The following is a 22,863-nucleotide window of genomic DNA, read 5'->3' on the forward strand; positions in this document are numbered from 1 at the left end:
CCAACTATAAATATAATTATGTATGTGTATATTGTATATACTGCGTTATAAATGTAATCGTCCACAGTTATTTTTAACGCAGTTATTTATATACATTCACGTAGAGTACCCAAATACCTACATAAATACAACGATACATATATGTACGAATGTGTGTGAGTTTATGTAGTTTTCATCCGACGTGGTAGAATAGTATTGGACCAACATACGACATCCCATATACATTTACATATATATATATATATTGCTATATATATGATTGCGAACAACGCGTAATTTACAGCAGAAGCACAAAATGCTTACCATAATGCCTTCCGGACACGATGCCGCTGTTGGTGATGTCAAAACTTGGCCAGTTAACTTGTCAACTCGCTCTAACTGAAGCGACCAGAAACCTAAAACTCCCTCGTATTCGTTCACACTGCTCGAACGGTGCATGAATGTACATAAATGGAGCAAATTTGTTATTTTTCTTATTGTTGTTTGTGGTGGCCGCAGCCGTGTGTGCTATGTGCTTTAAGTCGATTTTTTTTCGTCTATTTATTTTCGAGTAAATTTACTGTACGCTTCGAATTTAGGACAACCGCAGCAATGGCGACTGCTGATTGGTTGATGCGAACAGTACCGCCCTCTCGAAAATGGAGCGCAGCAGTGGTGACGGCACAAATAGCTTTGAATGTGTAAGTGTGGTAGCGCTAGCAGTGTGAGTTGCTTCAAAGAGGGTGGCGGTGGTTTAAAAAAGCGTCTGCATGTACATACATATGTACGTATGTGCATACCTACGAGAAGAAAATATTTCAAGAAACAAAAAGGCGCATACATAACATGTTGCTTATACATATGTATATGTATGTATGTATAAATGTAAGTATACTGTTTGATATAAAAACGTTGCCCTTGTAGAAAGGAAAATATTTCGAGAGTGTAAAAGCAGTAGCGACGCACTTCCAACCTCACGAGTGGAGTTAACACAGTTTAACCATCCAACAAACGAAAGAGATGGCGAAAGTGCTGCGACAAAGTAATGCTACTGGTCACCACCAGCGTCGGAGTAGTCAAGCCAGTCAAGCACTCCAGCACAACCGTTTCCTCCAACTATGCACCTACTTCACCAATACTACAGCAACTGCAATTCGATTTGCCCTCGAACCATTCATCAGCGTCAGCTCATTCATTCACTGCTGCTGCAAACTTTGTGGCAACGGCAACGGCAACACAATTTGCTGAACTTTCACTGCTGTTACCACTAACTGCTGCATAATTAAAATGTCCATCCTTATTTATTTATGTACATATGTACATTAATATGTATATGTATACATATGCGTAGACATAAGCATATACATATGTATCTAAATATGTAGCTTTGCTCTTTAATATGAACATAAGTCGGCAACAACCTCAAGCCACACGTTTGCTGCCGGCTTCGCTGTCACTGAACGCAGCGCTGACTTGGCTTTTGACTGGCTTTGGGCGCTGCTTGCCGTTGTGGCCACGGTAGCACGTTATTTGGTCGTAATTACCACAACTCGGACGGCGCTTAGCCACCGTAATACGGCTATAAGGCAAAAGGGATACGCCCCTCGCACATATCGACAAAGCACCAAAAATCCCCGAAACGCATACACATAACCACTTAAAGAAGTTGCTTTGCATTGGTATTGTAGTGTGTGCGTTAAAAGGTACTCAATTCGAATTAAAGTGTCTTTTCTACTCTAACTCCAACTCACACCAACAGAAATATATGTACGTACTTAACTGTAGTCAATGGAGTGTAAACGTTTATAAACAGTCGCGCGTGCGCATAGTCGAAAAGCACTCCACTGCTCGATGTCCGCTTTGAGTGAGCGCAGTTTGAGCATGCCGAGCGGTTGAGTAAGCGAGCCTGAAATTTAGTGTATTTGCACTGGAGTGCCGACAAGTTGGTTGGTGGTTGATGGTTGATGCCTGTATTGTTGGTGTTGGTGTTGGTGTCTGTTTACCGTACACTGGCCGAATATCACTCTTGAAAGCAGCAACAACATCTGCATCTCATTCGCACATGCAGAGACCAAATTGGCCAAGTGCCAAGAGTACATTTTTGTAATTATTTTTGCCCGCCTGAGCAAGATTCTGCTGCTGGTCTTTTCTTGTTGGAGCTCCGTTTTTGAGCGCAAGTGATGATGTTTTCTATGCCCCTGCTGTTGTTATACCAGTGTACCTACCAACTTACTATGTATGTGTGTATGTGTGTGTCGGCATCTACTTCATTTTACCTTATGTTGAAGGCATTGTTTTTGCTTTTGTTTTTGTTTTTGTGCTTTTATCTTGCATACACACACATGTGTATTGCTGTGCTGTCTTCATTTTTCGAGAATGCCATCGAAAGCGGAGTCTCGAACTTAAAGCGTGCGAAGGTAGAAGCAACAACAATTATTGGAACTGTAGTAGTCCACCAATGAACCAATGAACCAATTACAATAACAACAAACATAATGGTAATGCGCTTACGGCGGAGAGAAGTGGAAGGCGGGCGTACCAGTCGAAGCAACAGCCAGTAGGCAACGCCAGCAGCTCCACAAACGCAATAGCAACTGCCACCATCACCAGCACCACTACCAGAAATAGCAACAGCAACGGCAACAGCACCATCAGCACGTTTAGCGGCTTGAACGGCTGGGCAACACGATCACCCGACTCATGGGTGTGCGGCCGCAAGGGGCACAAGACGAGAAGCAAGAGGAATGAGTAATAAGAAAAGCAAGGTGATATCACGGCAGAAGCAGAAAGCAGAAGCAGAAGCCGCTCCGCGTTCAACACAGGCAGCTGTTAACTATCAAGCTGAAGTTTCGATCGTAACTTTGCAGTTCACTGTCGCGCACGGAAGCGTTCGGAAGTGAAATATATTTTATTAAATAATATTAAAGCAGTTGTATACCAGAATACGCCTAGCCGAGATCGCGCCGCTTAGCACGCACGCAATATCATCATCATAAAATAATATAACTTGACAAAAGCATACGGCAGTTTTTTCTCAAGGCGAGCGTACATCTTCTTTCCGATTGCGGTAATAAAATCGGGAAAGTTTTTAAATTGCGTGACTGCGATTAACCAACCGATAAGAAAACAAGTATTTCTATTATTACTTGTTTCGAAATTCGCCGTAACGAAACATTATTTGTGTGTGGGTTTAAGCGACTTTTTAGAAAATATTAAAATAACGAAAAGCTGTTCAAAGAAACGTGAAAAGGACTTTAAACCGACGGAAAAATCGTATCGACAACTTTACGTTTCTTTTAGCTGCATAATTTCGGTAAGTTTTAATAATTTGAAACTTTTCATTTATTTAAATATATTTATTAATATGTATAATATACAATTTTACAAAAATTATTATAATTTACAATTGTACGTTTGTGCGATCACCATTAGTCAGCTACAGTAGCTACTATTGGCTGTCTGCAGCAGTCAGTACGCTTACGTGCGCCCACTTCCCATTGGCACACCCATCGGTGTGCGTAATGGCTGGCCAATGGTAGCCGCTACCAATACAGATCACTGCTACTGTTTGCGTTCGTTGTACAGCTGCTATTGTATGCGATCGTGTGGCAGCCGAATGCGGCTGTTCATGCCTACAATTATGCATACGTCACGTAAACCACATAAAACACATTAAACAAATCACCGCGCTAGTGACCACATCCAACAGTGGCGACGTCACAAAATCAATACCAGTGCTTACAACAGTTGCCTTTGTTAATGTTGTTGTGTTGGCGACGGCCAAATCGACGTCAAAGCTTCAGCCACTGCTAAAAAGCAAATTGTACCGTCGCACGGTGTGACAATTTTGTTTAAAAAGTTTTATATCGGTTGAAATACATACATACATATTTGAGAAGTATTTGAAGTCAGTCTTTTATTTTGTATATATTATATATGTATTTGTTGTAATAGTGCTTTGACTTTGGTCGAATATATTGACTGAAAGCCTCACATATTGTTTTTTTTTTTTGTTTTTTATGACATAAGAAATATTTTTAAAGGAAATTAATATAATTAATACTAAAGTGATTGAAGATATACAAATATATGTAGTATAAGTATAATTTTTTTTTGAATTTAGAGTGAATTTGGCTTAATTACCTAATATTAGCTAACTTAGTTAACCAAACATATTGTAATAATGCGCGATATAAGAACTTCAAAACCCGATTTCTTTTATAGAAAAAGTAATAAATATGAAGAAAAAAAATTAATTTTTGCTGAAAAATTTCTCCAAAGTTATTAGACTTAATTATTTTAAATGTGTTTAAGCGTCAGTAAAAAAAATATTTTATTTTAATTTTGTTTTTTACTAATCAATTTATGGCCATAATTTATATATGCGCACACATTCGTTAAATATTACATATTTGTAGTCGCTTTAGTGTTGAGAGCAACCATAATGCATTCCTAATTGTAAATTATATCTTAATTCACAAAATATGTTTGGCACCTCTTAAGTGTGCACTGATTTTGACTTTTCAATAGTCTTTTATCGTCACCTAAACACTGTTCTTATGCACACGCTAATGTAGTTGTAGTTGTCGCTATTGCTGTTGCCACATGTAAGCCAGTAGCTGCCGTACCTTCGGCTACCGGTCTTAAGCACCTCCTTCCCAAGCGATCGTACACGCACGAAGTGGCACCTTAAACGCACTACAACTGGACTTTACAGTTCGGGCTTAGTTAGTCATCGATGACTCGTTGTACTAGCTACTTGATTGGCTGTTGGTGGTTCGGATTTCTGGCGTACAGTGTTAGTCATCTGTGTTGGTATGTAGTAGTCGCCTTGGCTCTAAATTATATATGTATACACTTCCAGTAGCAAAAAAGAAAGGAATGCCTAGTATATGAAAAAAACATTTCTTCAGAACACTCTGCGTTGGGCAGCTTCTGTGGATAGCAGGTGAGCTGATTGGTTTGTTCGGTATGTTAGACTGCACTCGCCGTTACGCTCAAATAGATCGCTCAATTTGTTACGCTCACAACGCACCGCCATGCACGTACATATGTATATGCGCGTATATATATACACACACTCGCAACAAAGAACTCTCACTCAATTCGGTAGTTGACGACGCACTGGCACAGCGCAGCTCAGCGCAGCGCGGCGCACTGCAGCGCATCCCATTGAATTTGGCTTCGTACCGCATTGCAGGGCAGCGCAGCGCAGCGCTTAACAGCACAGGCCAACAAGCGAGCGAGCAGTCGCAGCAGCAAATGAAGCAGTTGGCCTGCAACGTCGGTACTTTCGCACCAAATTGTAAGTAGGTAGTAGCGTATCTCATTGAAGAAGTCATCTTCGTGCCTTACCGACGTGCTTGCTCCACAGACCGTAATCTGTAGCAGAGCAGTAAGCAACCGTTTATTTTCGTCTCGCAGTTAGTCAAATTGCATCGTCGCACGCGTACAATACAACAAACGCTTACGCGTAGATATACAAGAATTGCAGTTCATAAATTTATCTGTGCATACTCTACCAAAGTGTTAACTAGTTTGCAACTTTAAGTTGAATCGCCTTGTTATTGAATTTAGTTATTTTACAAAGTATATTTGTACATTTGAACGCGTTTTTTGTGCTTGTGAATTTCGAGAACTCGCCGTTTGATTGAGCAACAGTTTTCACTGGGTAAGTGATACGAAATAAGTTTCAATCTAATCTGTTAAGTAGCACTCTTGCTATCTATGGTACCCAAGCGCGACCGCAGCCATTACAGCGCCTCTCTTTGCACATGCGCGACAATAAAACGCCACTGTCTCAGCGCAACATTCGGCTTAATCGGGTGGTTCGGCAAATGTATGTACACCCAGCCGCAATGGCACGACTTCTGTGTTACGCCACCATTGCTTACATATCCATACATACGTACGCTTTTTGTTGTAGCGCTTTTTTGTTGCTGCCTCAACATTCTCCATTGAGGCTGGCTGCGGTTAGATTGCGTTCTATTCGTGCTGCTTCGTTTTGTGTAAACAGTAGCCGGCCATGTGGCCATGTTGTCGTCCGTGTTGTTCTAAGAGTGCGCTACAACCGCTCTTCCGACAATCGTTGCATATACACTTGTATATACAAATGTAGAATGTGTTTTGCCGTTGGCCGCTTATGCTACCAGTTTTACGCACTCTTATTGGTGAATCCCCTTAAGTTTGTGTTGTTTGCGTTGTTTATGTGCGTGTGTGTGTGTGTGATTCTTGGTCATTGTGGGGCTGAAGTGTTCCCTAGCGCTGGCTCGTTCTTGCTTGTATATTTTATGGATTTCTATATACATACATACATACGTTCATATATCTGCGTTCATTGGTATGCGCTTACAAATGTGGAGAAAAGGGTTATGTGATGGTTTTTTTGGTTGCGAAATCTACAATTGGTTGATTGTTGAAGTTGTACATATTCTGCATTTTGTAATGAATAATGAATGAAAATTATTAAGACTTATCCGTGTACATATATATATTATATATAGTATATACGTGTATTTTTACTAATTGCTGGCTTAATGAAATCAGAAAGAAAAAATTAAACAAAATAAATAGTCGAGATTTAAAAGTATATAAAGTAGACAAATTAATTAAATTTTCAAGGTAATAAACTTCTTAGAATTTGGAGAACTTTTTAATTGTGTAAGCTAATATTTTTGCTAAGAAGGTCTTTAAAATACACTAGAAAACATGTTTTTAGTTGAGTGAAACAATATACTATATATAATATGTACATATACATATGTACATTTAGCTATTTTAAAGCTGTTGTACTAAAATTAAATGTGTGCAATTATTTATATTAATATCAATTGGACTAATTAAATGTAAACAATTATATATAACTCTATTTAAAACGGCTATTAATGCGGATAATATTATATTAATTATATAATATCAACTCTTAACAATACTAAATTATTATTGTTTGTGATGACTACTGAAATCTTAATAAAATTTACGTAAAATTGAAAATTGAAATTTGAAACAAGAAAACACGTTAACTTTGGCTGCACCGTAGTTATAATATGCTTCACAAGTGCATTTATTATACCATAAAAGGTTATAAAAAGACAATTACATATTTTAATTTTAAGCGTTCAGTTTGTTTGTCAGCTATATACATACTATAGTGGTCCGACATCGGTAATTCCGACAAATGAGCAGCTTCTTGCGGAGAAAAAAACATATGCATAATTTCATATCAAACACTGAGATACTAGTTCGAATATATACAGACGAATAGACAGACGGACATGGCTAATCAGTTATATATGTATATACTTTATAGGGTCTCTGATGTTACCTTCTGCGTGCTACAAACATCGTGGCATACTTAATATACCATGTTTAGTGTAAGAAAATATTCTTGAAACCACGATGATTTCGAATAATAGACAAGTTTGAAAGACAAAGCCAAAGCAACTTGGGTTAAGAAGTTACACAAATATTTTATACATATATTATATAAATATATATATATATATATAACTTCTACAATATACAGATAACATTGACGTGCTTAAATTGTAACAAAACATTAAAAATTGTTACAAAGTTCTTGTTTAGTTTACATTCTGAAATGGTTATCTAAAATTTTGATTCTAATTTGCTGAGTGTTTTTTCAATTACATATTATTTGAATTGTCTTTTAAGCCAATAATTGATTCATATTCAGATTTATAGTATTTGACGAGCCTCTTTATTCAAAAACAAAAAATAAAAATAAAAAAATAAAAAAAAAAATAAAAAAAAAACAATAATCTGTCAGTTTAATAATTGCGCTTCACCGTTTTGGCAAGCGCGGCCCCTCCCTCCGTTTTCCTAACAAAATGCACATTTTTGCAGTGTTTTCGACTACTTGCATGTGTCACATTGCATTGTTGGCATTGATGGCTTACAAACGACTTAAGCGGCACATGAAAATCACCGATGATAATTATCTAGTAATGACTCGGTATGTACGGACATATAAACATACAAACACATGTGCAACATCCTTAATAATGTATTATCTGCTCGACTTCGTTGCAGTTTCTTTGTTAAGCACTTTCTTCCAATTATAAACGCCGCTTTGTGCGCCGAAGATTTTTGTTTGTTACACATCATTTCTTCTACTCCATTGTTTTCTGTTTAATCCCGCAATTCTAATTGTTGGTCGCATAAATACCTAAACACACATATACATACACACATACATAAATGGGTGTTTTACTTGGAATTTCGGGCCATTAGTACAATTAGATTCGATTCAGTTGGAAATCGTAACGAAGCAGCCGAGGCTGGACGAGGTGCGTGTGTCGGCCCTTTGTGTTTTCTCGCCTCGCTTATTGGCATTTTTTACATTAAATGCCACCTTGCCACCGCTGTCCGCCCTCATTTCATTCAATGCCACAATTGTCCGTCCACTCAGGCTGCCTTAAGCCAGGTTTATGCGGTTGCAAGCGCAAGTGACACAAACGAGCTACAACAAGCCGTCAGCATTTTACTCCACAATCCACTTCGCACCGCCTCAATTTTTATCGGCTCAATGGTGTTAAAGTGTAACTTTTTTTGATTCCTGGAAAACTTAAACATAACCTCAGCGTATTAGTAGAGTTAATGCACAAGGGAGCGAAAAAAACAAAACAATCCTGAAAAAGACAAATACAAATCTGGAAGGTGTCGAAGGTGTCAGGCAGGGGGACCTGTGGACCAGTTGACTGAACAGCGTGGTTTTGCGGGGTGCGGTGACGTTGACCGCATTTTGTCGCTTGTTGCAACAACTCAGGATGACGATAAGAATGGTTGCGATACAGCGGCCGCCAAGTACGTTGAAAGGATGAACAAGATTCTGGGCGATCTGCGGTGAATTCAGTGTAAATCTAATTTCACGCGGCATTAACGCTTCTCGATCTTGCATCTTTTTGTTGCAGATCACTTTTTATGCATTTCGCCCGTTGCATATTTGCATTTTACATTCAGCATTTTTGGTTCACGTTACGCTGCTCGATCACTAACTCGCTCATCCTGTAAACTGTGACACAGCGTGTGTGCAATATTTAATGGATTTTCCAGCAGCGACCGAAGCCAAGACAGAAGGTGTAGAGCGGCCAGCGAGCGCGTATGGCAAAGACAGTAAGCCAGGTAGGATGCAGGGCCAAAAGTAATAAAATCAATGACAACTAAACATGAAAATATTTTGCGCACAAATATCAACAGATAATGCATTTCGCTACGAAGCGTTGTCTAACATAAGTAGACACACACGCTTGTCCATCACTCAGGCTCGCTGCGCGGCGAAAGGGCCATTTCTCCGGGGCTGGCAATCACCAACAGCGCTATGTGTACAAAACACTAATTATTTGCACTGGGATTAATGAGATTAACACAGCGTTGAGCATTGCATTATTATACAACACATATGTACATACATATATACGAGTACGCACCATATTAGCATATGTGTGTTGGCATGCTTAAGGACACTGGCGGTGTTGTGTTGTTGGGCCGACAGTTGTACACCTTATGTCAAGTAGTGGGCTACCACATGTGTTCAAACGCTGTGTAGGCAGCGTGTGTGGCATGCAACGTGCGGTTCGGTTTGCTGTAATCATAAAATGCAGCAGCGACAGCGGTGGCGGCAGCAGCCTTCACCGCAATCACTAATCGGATTTTGGGCAAAGTGTGCATAAACACTGAACCCATTTGCATTGGCACTGCTCTTGGGAGACAAGCAACGTACACGTTTCGCACATTCGCACGGTCTTGGTTTTGACTCTTTGCCACAAAAGCCGTTGCAGTTGAAGGCATTAAAAATCAAGTGTGTATTTAAGACACTTTGGTCTTTTGATTGCTATTGCTCACATAGTATTATTTGCGGATTTAAATTTGGTGTTTGGAAAATCCGTTTTCGTAAAAGTGCAAATCCATTTTATGTTTTGTAAATATTTATATGTTAAACTGTGATCTAGCTGGTCATGTTGTGAATTCAACGTGCTTGTTTAAACATGATGGGATTAAATGCTATAGCTTTGGTTTTGTAAGAAGCAGTTTATGGCAAAAATAGTGAAGGTTGCTTGAAAACCAAAATAGTAAATCTTAAAGTCCGCTAGTATATTCGCAAATACCCCACTTTTTCGATTTTTTACCTTTAAAAGTGTGTATTAAGTTTGCCCAGAAGTTTAAAGAACTTAAAAGGAAACGTTGCAGACTCTATGAAGTGTATATATCAACGATAAGTGTGACGAGTTGAGTCGATGTGGCTCCATGTGTATATAAGCGGACTAATCCCTCAGTTTTTGAGATATCAATCTGAAGTTTTGCAGACATTCTTACTTAGAGGAGCTGTTGATTTGTCGAAACTGTCGAAATCGTACCACTGTCGGATATACAAGTAGTTGCCATACAAACTGATCGATCAAAATCAAAATCTTGTATGGAAAACTTTTTTATTTGACAGAGTACTAGAGTATTAGTGTTAGTTTAATGAAAGTTCACATTTTTATTCGGACCAACACTATAATCTCCGAAAAAGTTGTTTCGATTGTATTACTATAGGCTGTTGCTGTCATAAAAATTAGCCATTGAAAATCACGATAAACATCTTTTTATACCTTTATATGTTTTAAAAAATGTACACCTGTAAAAGGTATTATAGCTTGGGTGTAGCCGAAGTTAACGATTATTCTTGGTTTTTTGTTTTGTTTTGAGTTTGTAGTGGCGTTGGCTTGGATGTTAAAAGTATTAAATATAAACTCAATTGATTTGAAAAGAGAATATGGTTAAAATATGCGGTGAATACAATAAAATTTAAAGGATTAAGTGCTTAATAATGCAGTAGTAGGCATGGAAAACATTAGAAATTTTAAAATAGCTAATTAGTCGTTGGTATTTACTCGCGGTGGCAGTTCTTTAACTAGCGCGGCACCACCTCTATTAAGAAAGTTTTCAAATTTACATAATCTACACTAATTTTTTAATAGTTTCGCCTAACTACTTTAGGAGTTCACTCCCGATTTTTCATTTCGCTTTAGAACCCAGTACGTGCGTACCAATTTTAATAGTGGCATACGAGCCTACCTTCACCTGTAATTTGAGCGTTTCACTTGCAACCTACACCTTAATTGGAAAGAACAAAAAGAACCACTGTGCTACTCAAAAGGAATAGGAAAAACTTTGTACTAAAGTGCCGCATTGCCGCCATAACATAAAAAATTTTAATATACATACATATATAATAATAAAATAGTAGTCAAATAAGCAAAGTAGAGGGAGTAGCCATAAACAATAAACATCTCAAACAAATAAAATGGAAATATGAAATGAAAAAGAAGCATAAAGTTATGCGAGCACTCACACAGGCATATGTATGTACCTATATATATGTATGCACGTTAGCATTTATGTATGCTTATAACTATGAATGTGAAGTGGCCTTTAATAGCAGGGCGCCCGCTTGGTAATAAGTTGCATGATTAACGGCGACAAAATGCCAATGTGACGCCACATTGTGTACACAAAATTATGAATGGCATAGTTGGGACCACTTACCACATAGTTGGGCCACAGCACCACTACACACTTATTAACTATGCATACACACACACGCACACACGCACACACATATGTATGTGCACACATGAGTGGGTATTCCTTGAAATAGCGCAGCTATTCTACGTCAGCGCGGGTGCGTGTCTCCAAAAGTGTGCGTGTGGTTGTGTGCACACGCTCCAGTTGAGACCTTGGTCAGCAGCTCAAAGCAGCCAAGTCAGAGTCGCTTTTATTTTGTGGACATTAATATTGTAATAACAATAAGCGACACAGCGCCAGAGGTCAATTTCGTTTGAGAAAAGGTTGGCTTTTATGCGCGCGGCGAGCAGAGCGCGGCTAACTGCTTTAGCTGCCGCAAACACATGCATATGCCGCCTGTTGCCCAACAAGCTCCAACTTCAATGCCAACGATTTGCTATGGCTATTGTGGTGACACTGGCGTCTGTGCTGGCGCTATTCGGGGTTGTGGTGGTGGCAGCGGTGGTGGCGACGGTGGCGTTAGTGACGTGCTTTTGTATACATTGTGGGAGCGCTGTGATTTTCGTGCTTCAAATATTTTTATTTATTCATAATTTTGTTCTTACTGTTTTTTCCATATTTTATTAATATTTTTTTGTTGTTGCTTGCTTGCTTAAGGGCCTGCATGCGCCATTTTTCATTTACTGGTTTCTTTGTTGCTGCTGATTTTCGGGAAGCACTCCCCGCTGTGGTCTAAAAACAACGTCACTTTTACCATTCAATGCGACAAAAACAAAAACAAATACAAAAGGTAAATTGAAGCGAACAAAACAGCAGCGGCAATTTAGCGCAAAGTTAGCGGCTCCAACAGCTAAAGGCAGTCAACGCGCTTTACACCCAGCTGTGCGAAGCTTATAAATTCGTTGAAGTCACATTGGACGCGCTCCTTCAGCACCAAGTGTCACTGTGTTGCACCTTTTGAGCTTTGGTGTGTGAATCGTTTTACGTGACACACACACACACACACATGTGCATGCAAACACGAAGGAGTTCGCTTGTTTTTTTTGTTTTTTTGCTTTTATTTCTACACTTTATCATTTTATTTGCTGCTGAGGCTTCTGAGTGGCGCTCAAGCGCCAAAATCAGCTTAATCCACACATTTCGATATGGTATATGCGCATGCGCCGCTTTTATTTGCATCATTTTATTATATGACATGCCTTATACCTTTATAAGTGGATATTTCTATATGAGTATTACATTTCATATCATATCATTTAAAACAATGGCATTGAATGCCGCATTCGGCGATATCCAGCGGCGTGGCGACTAAATAAAATCAAGTAAAGACAAAGAATGTCTGACTACTGCTGGCTCGATTGCAATTTACGAGCGAAACGCTGCGGTGTTGGGTGTTTGTGGTAGTTGCGGTGGCGATAGCGGTGACCGCTGATGGCTGCTGTTGGCAATGGTTACCGTTAATATTTACATTAACGCTGCCACTGCGCATATATGCATGTTTTTCGGAGCGCGGGGCGTCGCAGGCCAGCAATTCACACATGCAATAATGCATATGCTGAACTGGTGTTTGGCGTGGTAATGCGGCAGCAACAACAGCAACACTTGTAATATGCTAAAGGACATTGAAATTGTGTATTTAACGCCCTCACGTTTCTAGAAACATGCATGCAATGCAAAAAACATATCCACACACATGCGCACAATTACATAAAATTTTTATGCTTGGCTACTTTTTATGCACAATACCAGCAATTAATAACTACAGTTCCATTAAACCGTTGAGAAAATGTTATTAACGTAATGAATCTGCGCTTTTGCGCATTTTATTTATGCGCAGCAGGTGTGAACTCAGCAAACTTAAAACTTAACTTAAAGAGGGGAGGTCAGCATGTGAGCTCTACACTTTCCATGAACAACAAAATATTTATGCAAATTCGCGCATGGCTGCTTGACAGTCTTGAGACTTTTGTGGGTGTTTTGATTTATCTTTTGTCTAAAAAAATGCGTTCATTTACCGTTGTGTGTGAAAAATAAAGTTTTTATGAGCTTTATTTAGCAATGTTAGTGTTGCAATTAAGCATTGCATTCGTGGATAAGTGCAGTTTTCACTTTTGATTCTTTATATACCCTGAATAGGCCATAATAAGCTTGCCTCAAAGTTTGTAACAGCTTGAAGAATACGCCGGAGAACCTGCAAAATATATACATATATGTACATATATAACTGGTCAGAGTGACGCGCTGAGTCGTTTTAGCCATGCCCGCTTGTCTATCCATCGGTCCACCTGTCCGTCTGAACTAGTCCCTCAGTTTTTTAGATATTGATCTGAAATTTTGCTGAAGTCCTTTTCTGCCCAAGAAGCTGCTCCTTTGTCGGAATCGCCGATATCGGACTACTATAGCATATAGCTGCCATACAAAATAAACGATCAAAATTAAATCCTTATATGGCAAACTTTTTTAATTGACGAGACATCTTCACGATTAGACACAGATTATTATGCATGTTAGCGCTACAAACTCCATAAAAATTATTTAGATCGGCCTACTATAGCATATAGTTGCCATACAAACCAACCGATCAACCTCAAAATAAAAAAGTTTTCATACTTTTTTATGAAGCGAAGCTAATGTTGTTTTTCTCATGAAAACTATGCACATATACATACAAACATATGCTCATAATGATAGTGTAACCTAAAACGACATTAATCGAATTCAATATAAGTATTTGAAAGTAAAAGCAGTTAGTCAATGAAAATTACTGTACATAAATGACGCATCATGTGGTTGGTTTTTTCAAAGGTCTGCAGACTTGCCACGGTGACTAGGCGAACAAACTGTCGAAATAGCATTCACACTAAAATAAAATTGTATATGCGTATTTTCATGTAAGTATATCTGCATATATGTATATAGATACATACTTAAGCAAATACAAGGCTGACTCATTGCAACCAGCTACCAGCAGTTACTTTTAGCTCACTTATAGCTGACCTATTGAGTTTTTATGATTTACATACATAAATAGGTATGCATATAAAGCCCACATATGTGTGTGTGTAGCGAAAAATACGCAACAGAAGTTGCTTAATGCTAATTTTCATATCAGAGACACAAATCAAATGTGGCGGTTTTATTGACTTGAAAGCGTCAAAATTTAAAATTCGATAGTCAGTGTTTTTGGGGATTTATATCAAGTTTTCACGAGGCAACATATATATATACATATGTATATGTAGAAATTTAGTGCTTGTGACTTTACTAACGATGGTAAGCGCTGCTTCGGTTAGCATTTTTAAATTATATAATAACAAATTTTTTTATACAAAAATATGTGTACTCGTATACACATGTGTGTACATATGTAAAATATTTTTTTTTTTTAATATGTGCACTGAAAGGCTTCTAATACACATATTTAAATACATATATACGAGTATAACTGTTAAGTGAAATTCGCTATTCTGAACTTTCGCTTGCTTTGTGTATGCATAAGCAATTTCACATATGGTACATACATACACATACACACATATGTATGCATGCCAGCTAACACGGCTGGATCTCCGTTTCGCTTTTATTTTTGATTTGCACACGGTTATCACGTGTGTTGTTTTTGTTTTTGTTTTCCATCGCCAACGAGAAGGCGTTGCTAATGTCTTTTGTGTTCCATTTTTATTGATAGCACAGTTTAATATCTACCATTTTATTATGTACTATTTTTTCATATTTACTTTATTGTGTTGTTGTATTTTGTCTTTGTAGAATTCCGTCATAAAAGAATCAGCCCACCACCGCCAACGAAAACGCCTACATACAACCACACAACACACCAGCAACAGTCGCATGCACGTGCAGTGGTTTCAACGCTTAGTAGTGTGCGTGGAAAAAACAACAACAAAGTTTAAATATTATTATACAACGTTAGCGAAGGTGTTAGACCAACAGCTGAAAAGCACTAATAACAGCGCGCCAACAAATATTAACGACAACGTTCATCATAAAAAGTAGCAACAAAAAGTGTGTAAACAACTACTAAAACAACCAACGAAACAACTACAAATTAAGTGCGCATACAGTACACACGTCTGGTCGTGAAGTAAAGTGTCAAAGCGAAGCGATTTAAATCACTTCGCCGCCACCAACGCACCAACGCACCGACATACAAACCATATCCACAACGAAAACACAAACGAAATAACAGCGCGACGTCGCCTTCGTTGAAAACCGTTTCACATACAGTCCACCCTCCACAAGGAAAGCGCCCAGCGTTATTACTGTTATCGGCCGCGATTGCACGCATACAGCAACACCACGCAGCACCAATACGAGCGCACCAAAAGCAGCCGAAACATTTACAGCTACACCAACACACTGCAACGCTGTCCGACTAGTAGTAAATAAGTGAGCGCAACGATAACTAATACGCTCGTAATTAACGCGCGCTCAGCCAGCAGTCAACGCGCCACACGTCGCGCTATCAGTTGATTTGTTCGTTTAAGCACCGGGTGTCATACGCCGCACGTCGCGCATCGTCGACTACTCGTGTTGTCGCTCCAGCAATAGCGAGTGCAACGTCGACTCCCCCGCCTTTAGGCTAATAACGGTGATATTCACTACTTGTTTTAATTATTGTCAGCGTTGAGTGAGATTGCGCTTTGTCTAAGCGTTAAAGTAGCTATAACGGTGCTATTGGGGAGCGTGAGCGTAATAAGAAAGTCGAGTGCACACATACACACGCATAGGCGCTTAGCTGAAAAATAAAACGACACATAGGCACACACACACAAGTGCAGACACAGCAGCAGCAGCAGCAGCAGCAGTAATAGCAATAGCAACAGCGAAGCCAAAAGCAACGACAAAATGTTCGCTGTAATGAGAATCGACAACGATGACTGCCGGTCGGATTTCCGCCGCAAGATGCGTCCAAAGTGTGAGTTCATTTGCAAGTACTGCCAGCGGCGTTTCACCAAACCTTACAATCTGATGATTCACGAGCGCACCCACAAATCACCCGAAATAACGTACTCCTGCGAGGTCTGTGGCAAATACTTCAAGCAACGCGACAACCTGCGTCAACACAGGTGAGTGACAACATATTCAATTAAGCATCAGTCAAAAAATACCTCAACTGGCGAGAAAAAAATCAATAAGCAAAAAATCTGTTAAGAAAAACCCCAAAAATTGCTAAATACGAGTTATAGTTAATAAACAGTTGCAAGAATTCAAGTCTTGAAGATCTCAACTAAACAAGTGAGTGTATATAAATTCAGTTTGCCGACGCTTAGCAGCAAGTAGAGGAAGTTCAGTAAAGTCTAGCTGTCAATAGCAATTAGCTGGACCTCAGTGTATATAATAGTAAAGACATATCCAAATTATTGTCGCACAAGGTGTGACATTCACGCGTGAAAATGTGCAGTGCAAACTTTTCTACTTATCATGAAATGTATTAAACACAAAAAGTGACGCATAGTGTGGGGCTTAACGCTTAGTGGGAAAGTCTACTATTTATTCTGAAATTGTTTTAGAAGTTTACGAAAGCGTGAATTTCATGAGTTCGTAAATACACTTAAAATTAAATGTAAATACACATAAGTAGTAAATACATAGTGGGTACATACTTTTAGTGTGAAAAATAATGCATTTATTTGGAAGAAATTTAGCAGAAAACATTTAGAAACACAAGTTGCGTTTTAACACTAGAATTACGAAGATTTACCATATACCTATTTCAAATAGGTCTCTCTCTATCTCTGGAAATTAGAAGCGTAAGAACAAAATACAATATAACATTCTATTCTATACAGCATTACTGACTGTGAAAGATGATTACTTAAAGTAGCGATTTTCATCTGCATTTTGCTCCAAAGTAATTTAAAAACAGTTAGTTTTTGATAAATTTACTCGTATGAGTCACTAAAAATTTATTAATTTCAATATAATATATATATTATATTAATATTATCAACAATCTGCTAAATTAAAGAAACTAGGCGCACACCTAGTGCGACAGTCTAGAAAAGAGGTTTTCGGGAACTGAAAAAATACTATTGCATAAATTTTTCAAAGCTTCAATGTTATATTTAAACATATTGAAAGAGTACACACTAAAGTTTTGAAGATCAAAATGGAGTATTTTTCGTGTTACATCTGCGACCGCACTAAGAAAAAAGTCTTATACTGCTGCTATGATTTTGGCCTTCTCCTTAGATGAAATTTACAAATAAGATTTTCGATTTGAAGATATTGTCCGTACAATAACCTATGGTAAAAAAAAAAAATTAGGTAATAACAATATAGCGGTATTTTAAAGAATATAGTTTGGAAATATACGCGTTTAAATAGAAACTGATTAAGCTGGTTGAACAGAGCGGCTACACTTTAGAAGGCTCTCGAAAACTATTTGTGATATCGATTTAAAATTTTAGTATTTTATTTGTAAAAGTATAACCCAACGAAAAAAATCGATTTATTAAAAATTAATTAATTAATAAGTATTTGTCTTCCCACCGGGATTAGAAAATTATATACAATATTTTGCGTGAAAATTTTGCATAGATTATTTTAGCACAATTTTCATATAATTTTCACCTATGTACATATGTATTTTTATATTACATATAAAATACTGTAAAATGTATATTAATATAAAATTGTTGCGTTTAAAATATAGAAGAAAAAAACAAGAAAAATGTTAACTTCAGTTGAACGGCAGCTATAATACTCTTCTTGATTTTGATCGGTCAGTTTGTATGGCTATGCTGTATGCTATAGTGGCTCGATGTGAGCAATTGCTTCAGAGATGGCACCATTGCCTTAGCCAATAATTCATGCCGCATTTCGTGACGATATCCTGCCACATAAAAGGGTTGCCAAAAAGTACTCGATTTCGTTCGTTTAGTTTTTATGTCAGTTTTATGTTATAATGCTCCTATATAGGCGGTTTCAACAAATGAGCAGATTCTTGGGGAGAAAAAGATGTGTGTAAAATCAGATCGATGTCTCAAAAACTGAGTGGCTAGTTCACGTATATACAGACGGGCATGGATAAAACGTTATATATACTTTGTAGGGTCTCCGAAGTTTTCTTCTGTGTGTTACAGACTACATGGCATACTTAATCAATTTAATCTGTTCAGGGTATGAAAATGGAAGTGCTTTGCTTATTGCATTTTTTCTTGTCTAGTTATTTAATGCTATTTGCTAATTAGTACTTTTAATTTTTAACGTGCACTATATATTGTATATACTTATATATTTTTTATTTATTTACTCATTTAATGAGGTACACCTATGTGTATTTATAGAAATTAGTCTGTATATACGTAAGTTTATTTGTATTTTTTACAATCGAGACCATATAACTTATATCTAAGGCTTGAGCAGATAAAGATTCTTTGCTTATAAATATAAATAAATTTGCTTGCACCTACACATACATACATACATACATCCATACTTACATACATATATATGAACATATAAACTTTCTATGGTTGACGGTTATTTGGTTTCGATTGTCTTTTATTCGCCAATATTTATTTATAGTGTGAATACTATGTAAAATTATTCTATGCCTAAATATTTCCTAAGTAACAGATTCTCAATGTATGTTTCTGTTTTCTATTTGCTCTATTTGTAGATGTAGTCAATGTGTATGGCGATAAACAGCAAACGCCAGCTCAAACTTAAGCACTTCTTCTCTCATGCACTTAAATTAAAAACGCTAAAGCGAAAAAGCAAAAACGTGAAACAGTATATATAAATATGACATACCTATATAAATCACCTAAAACCCAGCTATAAAAAGCAAGCAAAAATGTTGCACACACGCACGCCCATAACGGTACGCTCTTACCACCACTTGCACTTTGCACGCATACAAAAACAACAGCAGCAATAATTTGGCAAAATATTTAAATAAGTAATAATAAAGTGAAGCAGACTTTGCACTGCAAACGCTCATGGCGCGGCGCTGCAATCGGTCTTCACGTGGTGGCTCTTGCTCTCGGCATTGTTGGTGAACGGGGTCTTTGGTGTGTTGGAAATGTTTGAAATGAACTTGTGGTGATTGGTTTTATTGACGGCGGCAGAATAAGTGCAGCTTCCATAAACGGACCATCAATGCAAGTAAATTTGTAAATACATACATACATATATATATGCGCTTGCTTGCGCGTCAACTAAATTTTCCACAATTTCTGGCAGTTTGGTGAGTGGTGAAACAACTCTTTTCACACACATTATATTATAAGCACAATTTCATAGCACTCATTGCATTTCGCACTTGGAAAAATGGCAAATATTGCACACATACACGCACATTCATCACATTATAAGCACTTCCACAACTGTATATAAACATCTATACATTGTAATGTATATGAAAAGCACAAAGTTCATCAGCATTCGAGCTCCTTCATTGCGTACACGCTGTGTGGCACTCAAGACGCAAGGACGCTTCGAATGTTTCCATAAAAATATACATACATACAAGCAGTCACGCAATAATCCATCAAAATAAGAAGTGAACTGCATTACAGAAATATATATATGTATATATATATATATATATATACGAGTACATATGTGTAAATCTGTTTTTTGTTTTGCTATAGAAGTATGCACATGGATACTTGCGGCCGCATTTACTAAACAAGCAAACAAAACTCGCGGAAACTCCAAAACAACTCATATACATATGTATGCGTTAAAGCTCTACAATGAAAGCGCACCCAATGCTTGAACTAATTACCCAACTGGAATAACAGTAGATAAGTAAGTACCAACAGTACGCCACATAGATCCACCCAAGAGCCGCGGACGTGCGCCAATAGTCACCCAACTGCCTTCGATTCAATTAACTGCAGCCAATTACAACAACAACGTCGCCGTCATCTGCGGCGCTGGCCAAAAAGCGCAATTAAGCGACGACTTTTTGCGTTTTTTAACTTCAGCGTCACGCAGCGCATCTCAAATCGAGCGTCGAACGAAGAAGCAGCAGCAAAGCGCAGAAATCTTTGCTTGTCACAAACCACCATGCATGAGTCATGAGCGCACAACAATCTTTGCAGTCAACTTTTCAACTTCACATACAAGCATACACACACGCACACACACTCACTTACACCAGCAAATAGTTTCGAACGTGCAATGTCAGCAAATCAGCGTTGTCCAGTGCCCCAACAGGAGTGCCTGCTGTGTCTTCAAGCTGCAGCGGGCGCACAGCGGAGTCTATTTAGCAGCCGTAGGCGCAACCAATGCAAGCGCGCACACGCGTAAACACCTATCCAGTTCTTGCAGTTCTGCGCGCATGCCCACGCGTCCGCAGAAACGCATCGTGTTGCAACAACTACCACTGGTGCGCTCCTTCAGCTAATTGTGCACTGTGTCTGTGCTGCGCTTATGTAATTTCGTCAACAGTAATTATTATTATTATATTATATTTTTTTATTACTTTATTACTTGTCTTTGGTTTGTTATAAAAATGCGAATTTCCTTGTTAAACAAATTCTCTTCTCTGCGTACGCTTTTAAGCTTTCTTCTATATATTTAAGCGCTTGTTTATTATTTTTCTAATTTCAAAAAAAAAAAAACAAAGCATTTAATTCAACTAATTTAATAAAGTATTGAATTTTGTCGGTTTCGATTTCGTTTAAGCTTTTAATATAAATGAGAAAGAAATGTGCACTATTCAAGTAACGATTATGTATGTAGTGGTAATGCGATGCCTATTAAATATGTAAGCATTTTGAAGCGTTTGCATGCAGTCTCCTACTTGCCGCTCGCCCTGTGCGCCGTGCCCCACGATTCTCTTGAATTGTCTCCACATTTAAGACTTATCTCGTGGAAATTACGAGTATTATAGACATGAAATAATTATTTACTAATATATATACACACACACACACACACACAATAAACACATACATACAAGAATTAAGTTATATGAAAAATGAAGTAAAGCGAAAGGGAAAATGTTAAACGCAGTGAGAATTGTAAACGAACGAATTGTGAACGCAAATGCTTTCGGTATGTTGCAATAAGATTGTATGTACATGTCTTGCGTACATTTAATTTTAAAATGTTTATTTGATTTTCATTATTTATACTATATTATTATACAATGTATTACGTATTACGATGGCTTACCAATTCCATATGATGAAAAAAAAAAACAAAAACAAAATTAATTATATATATTTTTTAATTAATTGATAATTAATTGCAGACTATCAGTTGAATGAATTCCTTAATTAAATATAATTAATTAATAAATTACTTATAATAAATAATAAATAAAATATTAAAAATAATGTTGTTTTTTATTGTAGTTGCTTATACTAATAGTTCTTTCAGGTTGGCAAATTTAGTATTCAACAATATGCATACATATTATACAACGGGTTCACCACCAAGAACGACGTGATGTTCAAATGAAATAAAACACTCACATTTGGTCAAACTAGCCTCTGTTTCTTTATTATGCAGATAATTTTATGCCATTATGATAAAATGTCGGTCAATTATTTTTTTCCAAAATTGCTAGGAACATAGCGCCTCAATACAAAACCAGCAACAATAGACCGTACTGAGGGAAGTAGTTGATCATGAAACAAAATTTGGCCACACTGTTCAATAACGTATCTGGCACAATAAACTCAGAGTTTCGTAATGACCACATTGGGAATAATTGCTAACCTTAAAGTCGAGTTTATGAAAAAAGAATATTTGAGAGCCTATTTGGGACGTGCACCCACCCGTACACAGTGTAACATTCCCAAGTAGAAAACATCAAAAAATGTAGTGCGCTGAGACTTTAGTAAAATACTTGCTAAGAGTAGTAAACGTGTCAATTTCGGAACACTTTTATTATCTTTTTAGGTATGTATTACAACTGTGATGTTAGCCAGTAATAGGGCTTGCATGAAATATACCTTATATTGTACATATATACATACTAAAGAAAAGAAATCCACAATTGTTTCTTTAATTTAATAGAATATTTTATTTAGTATAGTTAGAATAAACCGATTTGGTTCAAATATACACAGTTTTGCTCATGAACCAAATTTTTCACCAATAAAATCATTTGCCAGGTATAGATTGTAACCACTTGGTGCCAGATCCACACTATAAGCTGGATGCATAAAAACTTCCAACCAAGCTGCTGGAGCTTCTGACAAGTCACCATCGGTTTGCGTCGGCTGGCGTTGTTCTTATGGAACACAATTCGTCTCCTACTGGCCAAAGCTGGATGCCTCTAGGCGCTTTCTACCTGCAGGCTGTCTAATTGTTGACCGTATGGATCCGAATTAAGAGTTTGGTAGTAAGGGAGTAGCTCATAGTAGA

The 22,863-nt window shown here is 37.6% G+C and overlaps 1 protein-coding gene across 3 annotated transcripts; it reads left to right on the forward strand.

Annotated features, from left to right (window-relative positions):
• The first annotated feature begins 2,684 nt into the window (after positions 1-2,684).
• drm (odd-skipped family member drumstick) lies at positions 2,685-21,827 on the forward strand. 3 transcript variants are annotated; one of them, XM_070107218.1, is made up of 4 exons: positions 2,744-3,292; positions 15,277-16,595; positions 19,154-19,723; positions 20,130-21,827. In XM_070107218.1, the coding sequence occupies exons 2-3, from the start codon at positions 16,375-16,377 to the stop codon at positions 19,176-19,178; spliced, it is 246 nt and encodes an 81-aa protein (XP_069963319.1). In that variant the 5' UTR covers positions 2,744-3,292; positions 15,277-16,374; the 3' UTR covers positions 19,179-19,723; positions 20,130-21,827. The 3 variants fall into 3 exon arrangements, with proteins under 3 accessions (XP_036225231.1, XP_069963319.1, XP_069963318.1); XM_036369338.2 differs by lacking the exon at positions 19,154-19,723 and having other exon boundaries at positions 2,685-3,292; XM_070107217.1 differs by lacking the exons at positions 2,744-3,292; positions 19,154-19,723 and adding an exon at positions 5,323-5,650.
• Positions 21,828-22,863: the final 1,036 nt, after the last annotated feature.

This window comes from Bactrocera oleae, chromosome 3, assembly GCF_042242935.1.
Source record: "Bactrocera oleae isolate idBacOlea1 chromosome 3, idBacOlea1, whole genome shotgun sequence".
Lineage (NCBI taxonomy): Eukaryota > Metazoa > Arthropoda > Insecta > Diptera > Tephritidae > Bactrocera > Bactrocera oleae.

Bases quoted from the DNA above. Each gene is read 5' to 3' on its own strand.
- drm (XM_036369338.2), top strand. From the start codon at position 16,375: ATGTTCGCTGTAATGAGAATCGACAACGATGACTGCCGGTCGGATTTC. The intron at 16,596-20,129 runs GTGAGTGACAAC...GTTTTGCTATAG, and splicing joins GACAACCTGCGTCAACACAG to AAGTATGCACATGGATACTT.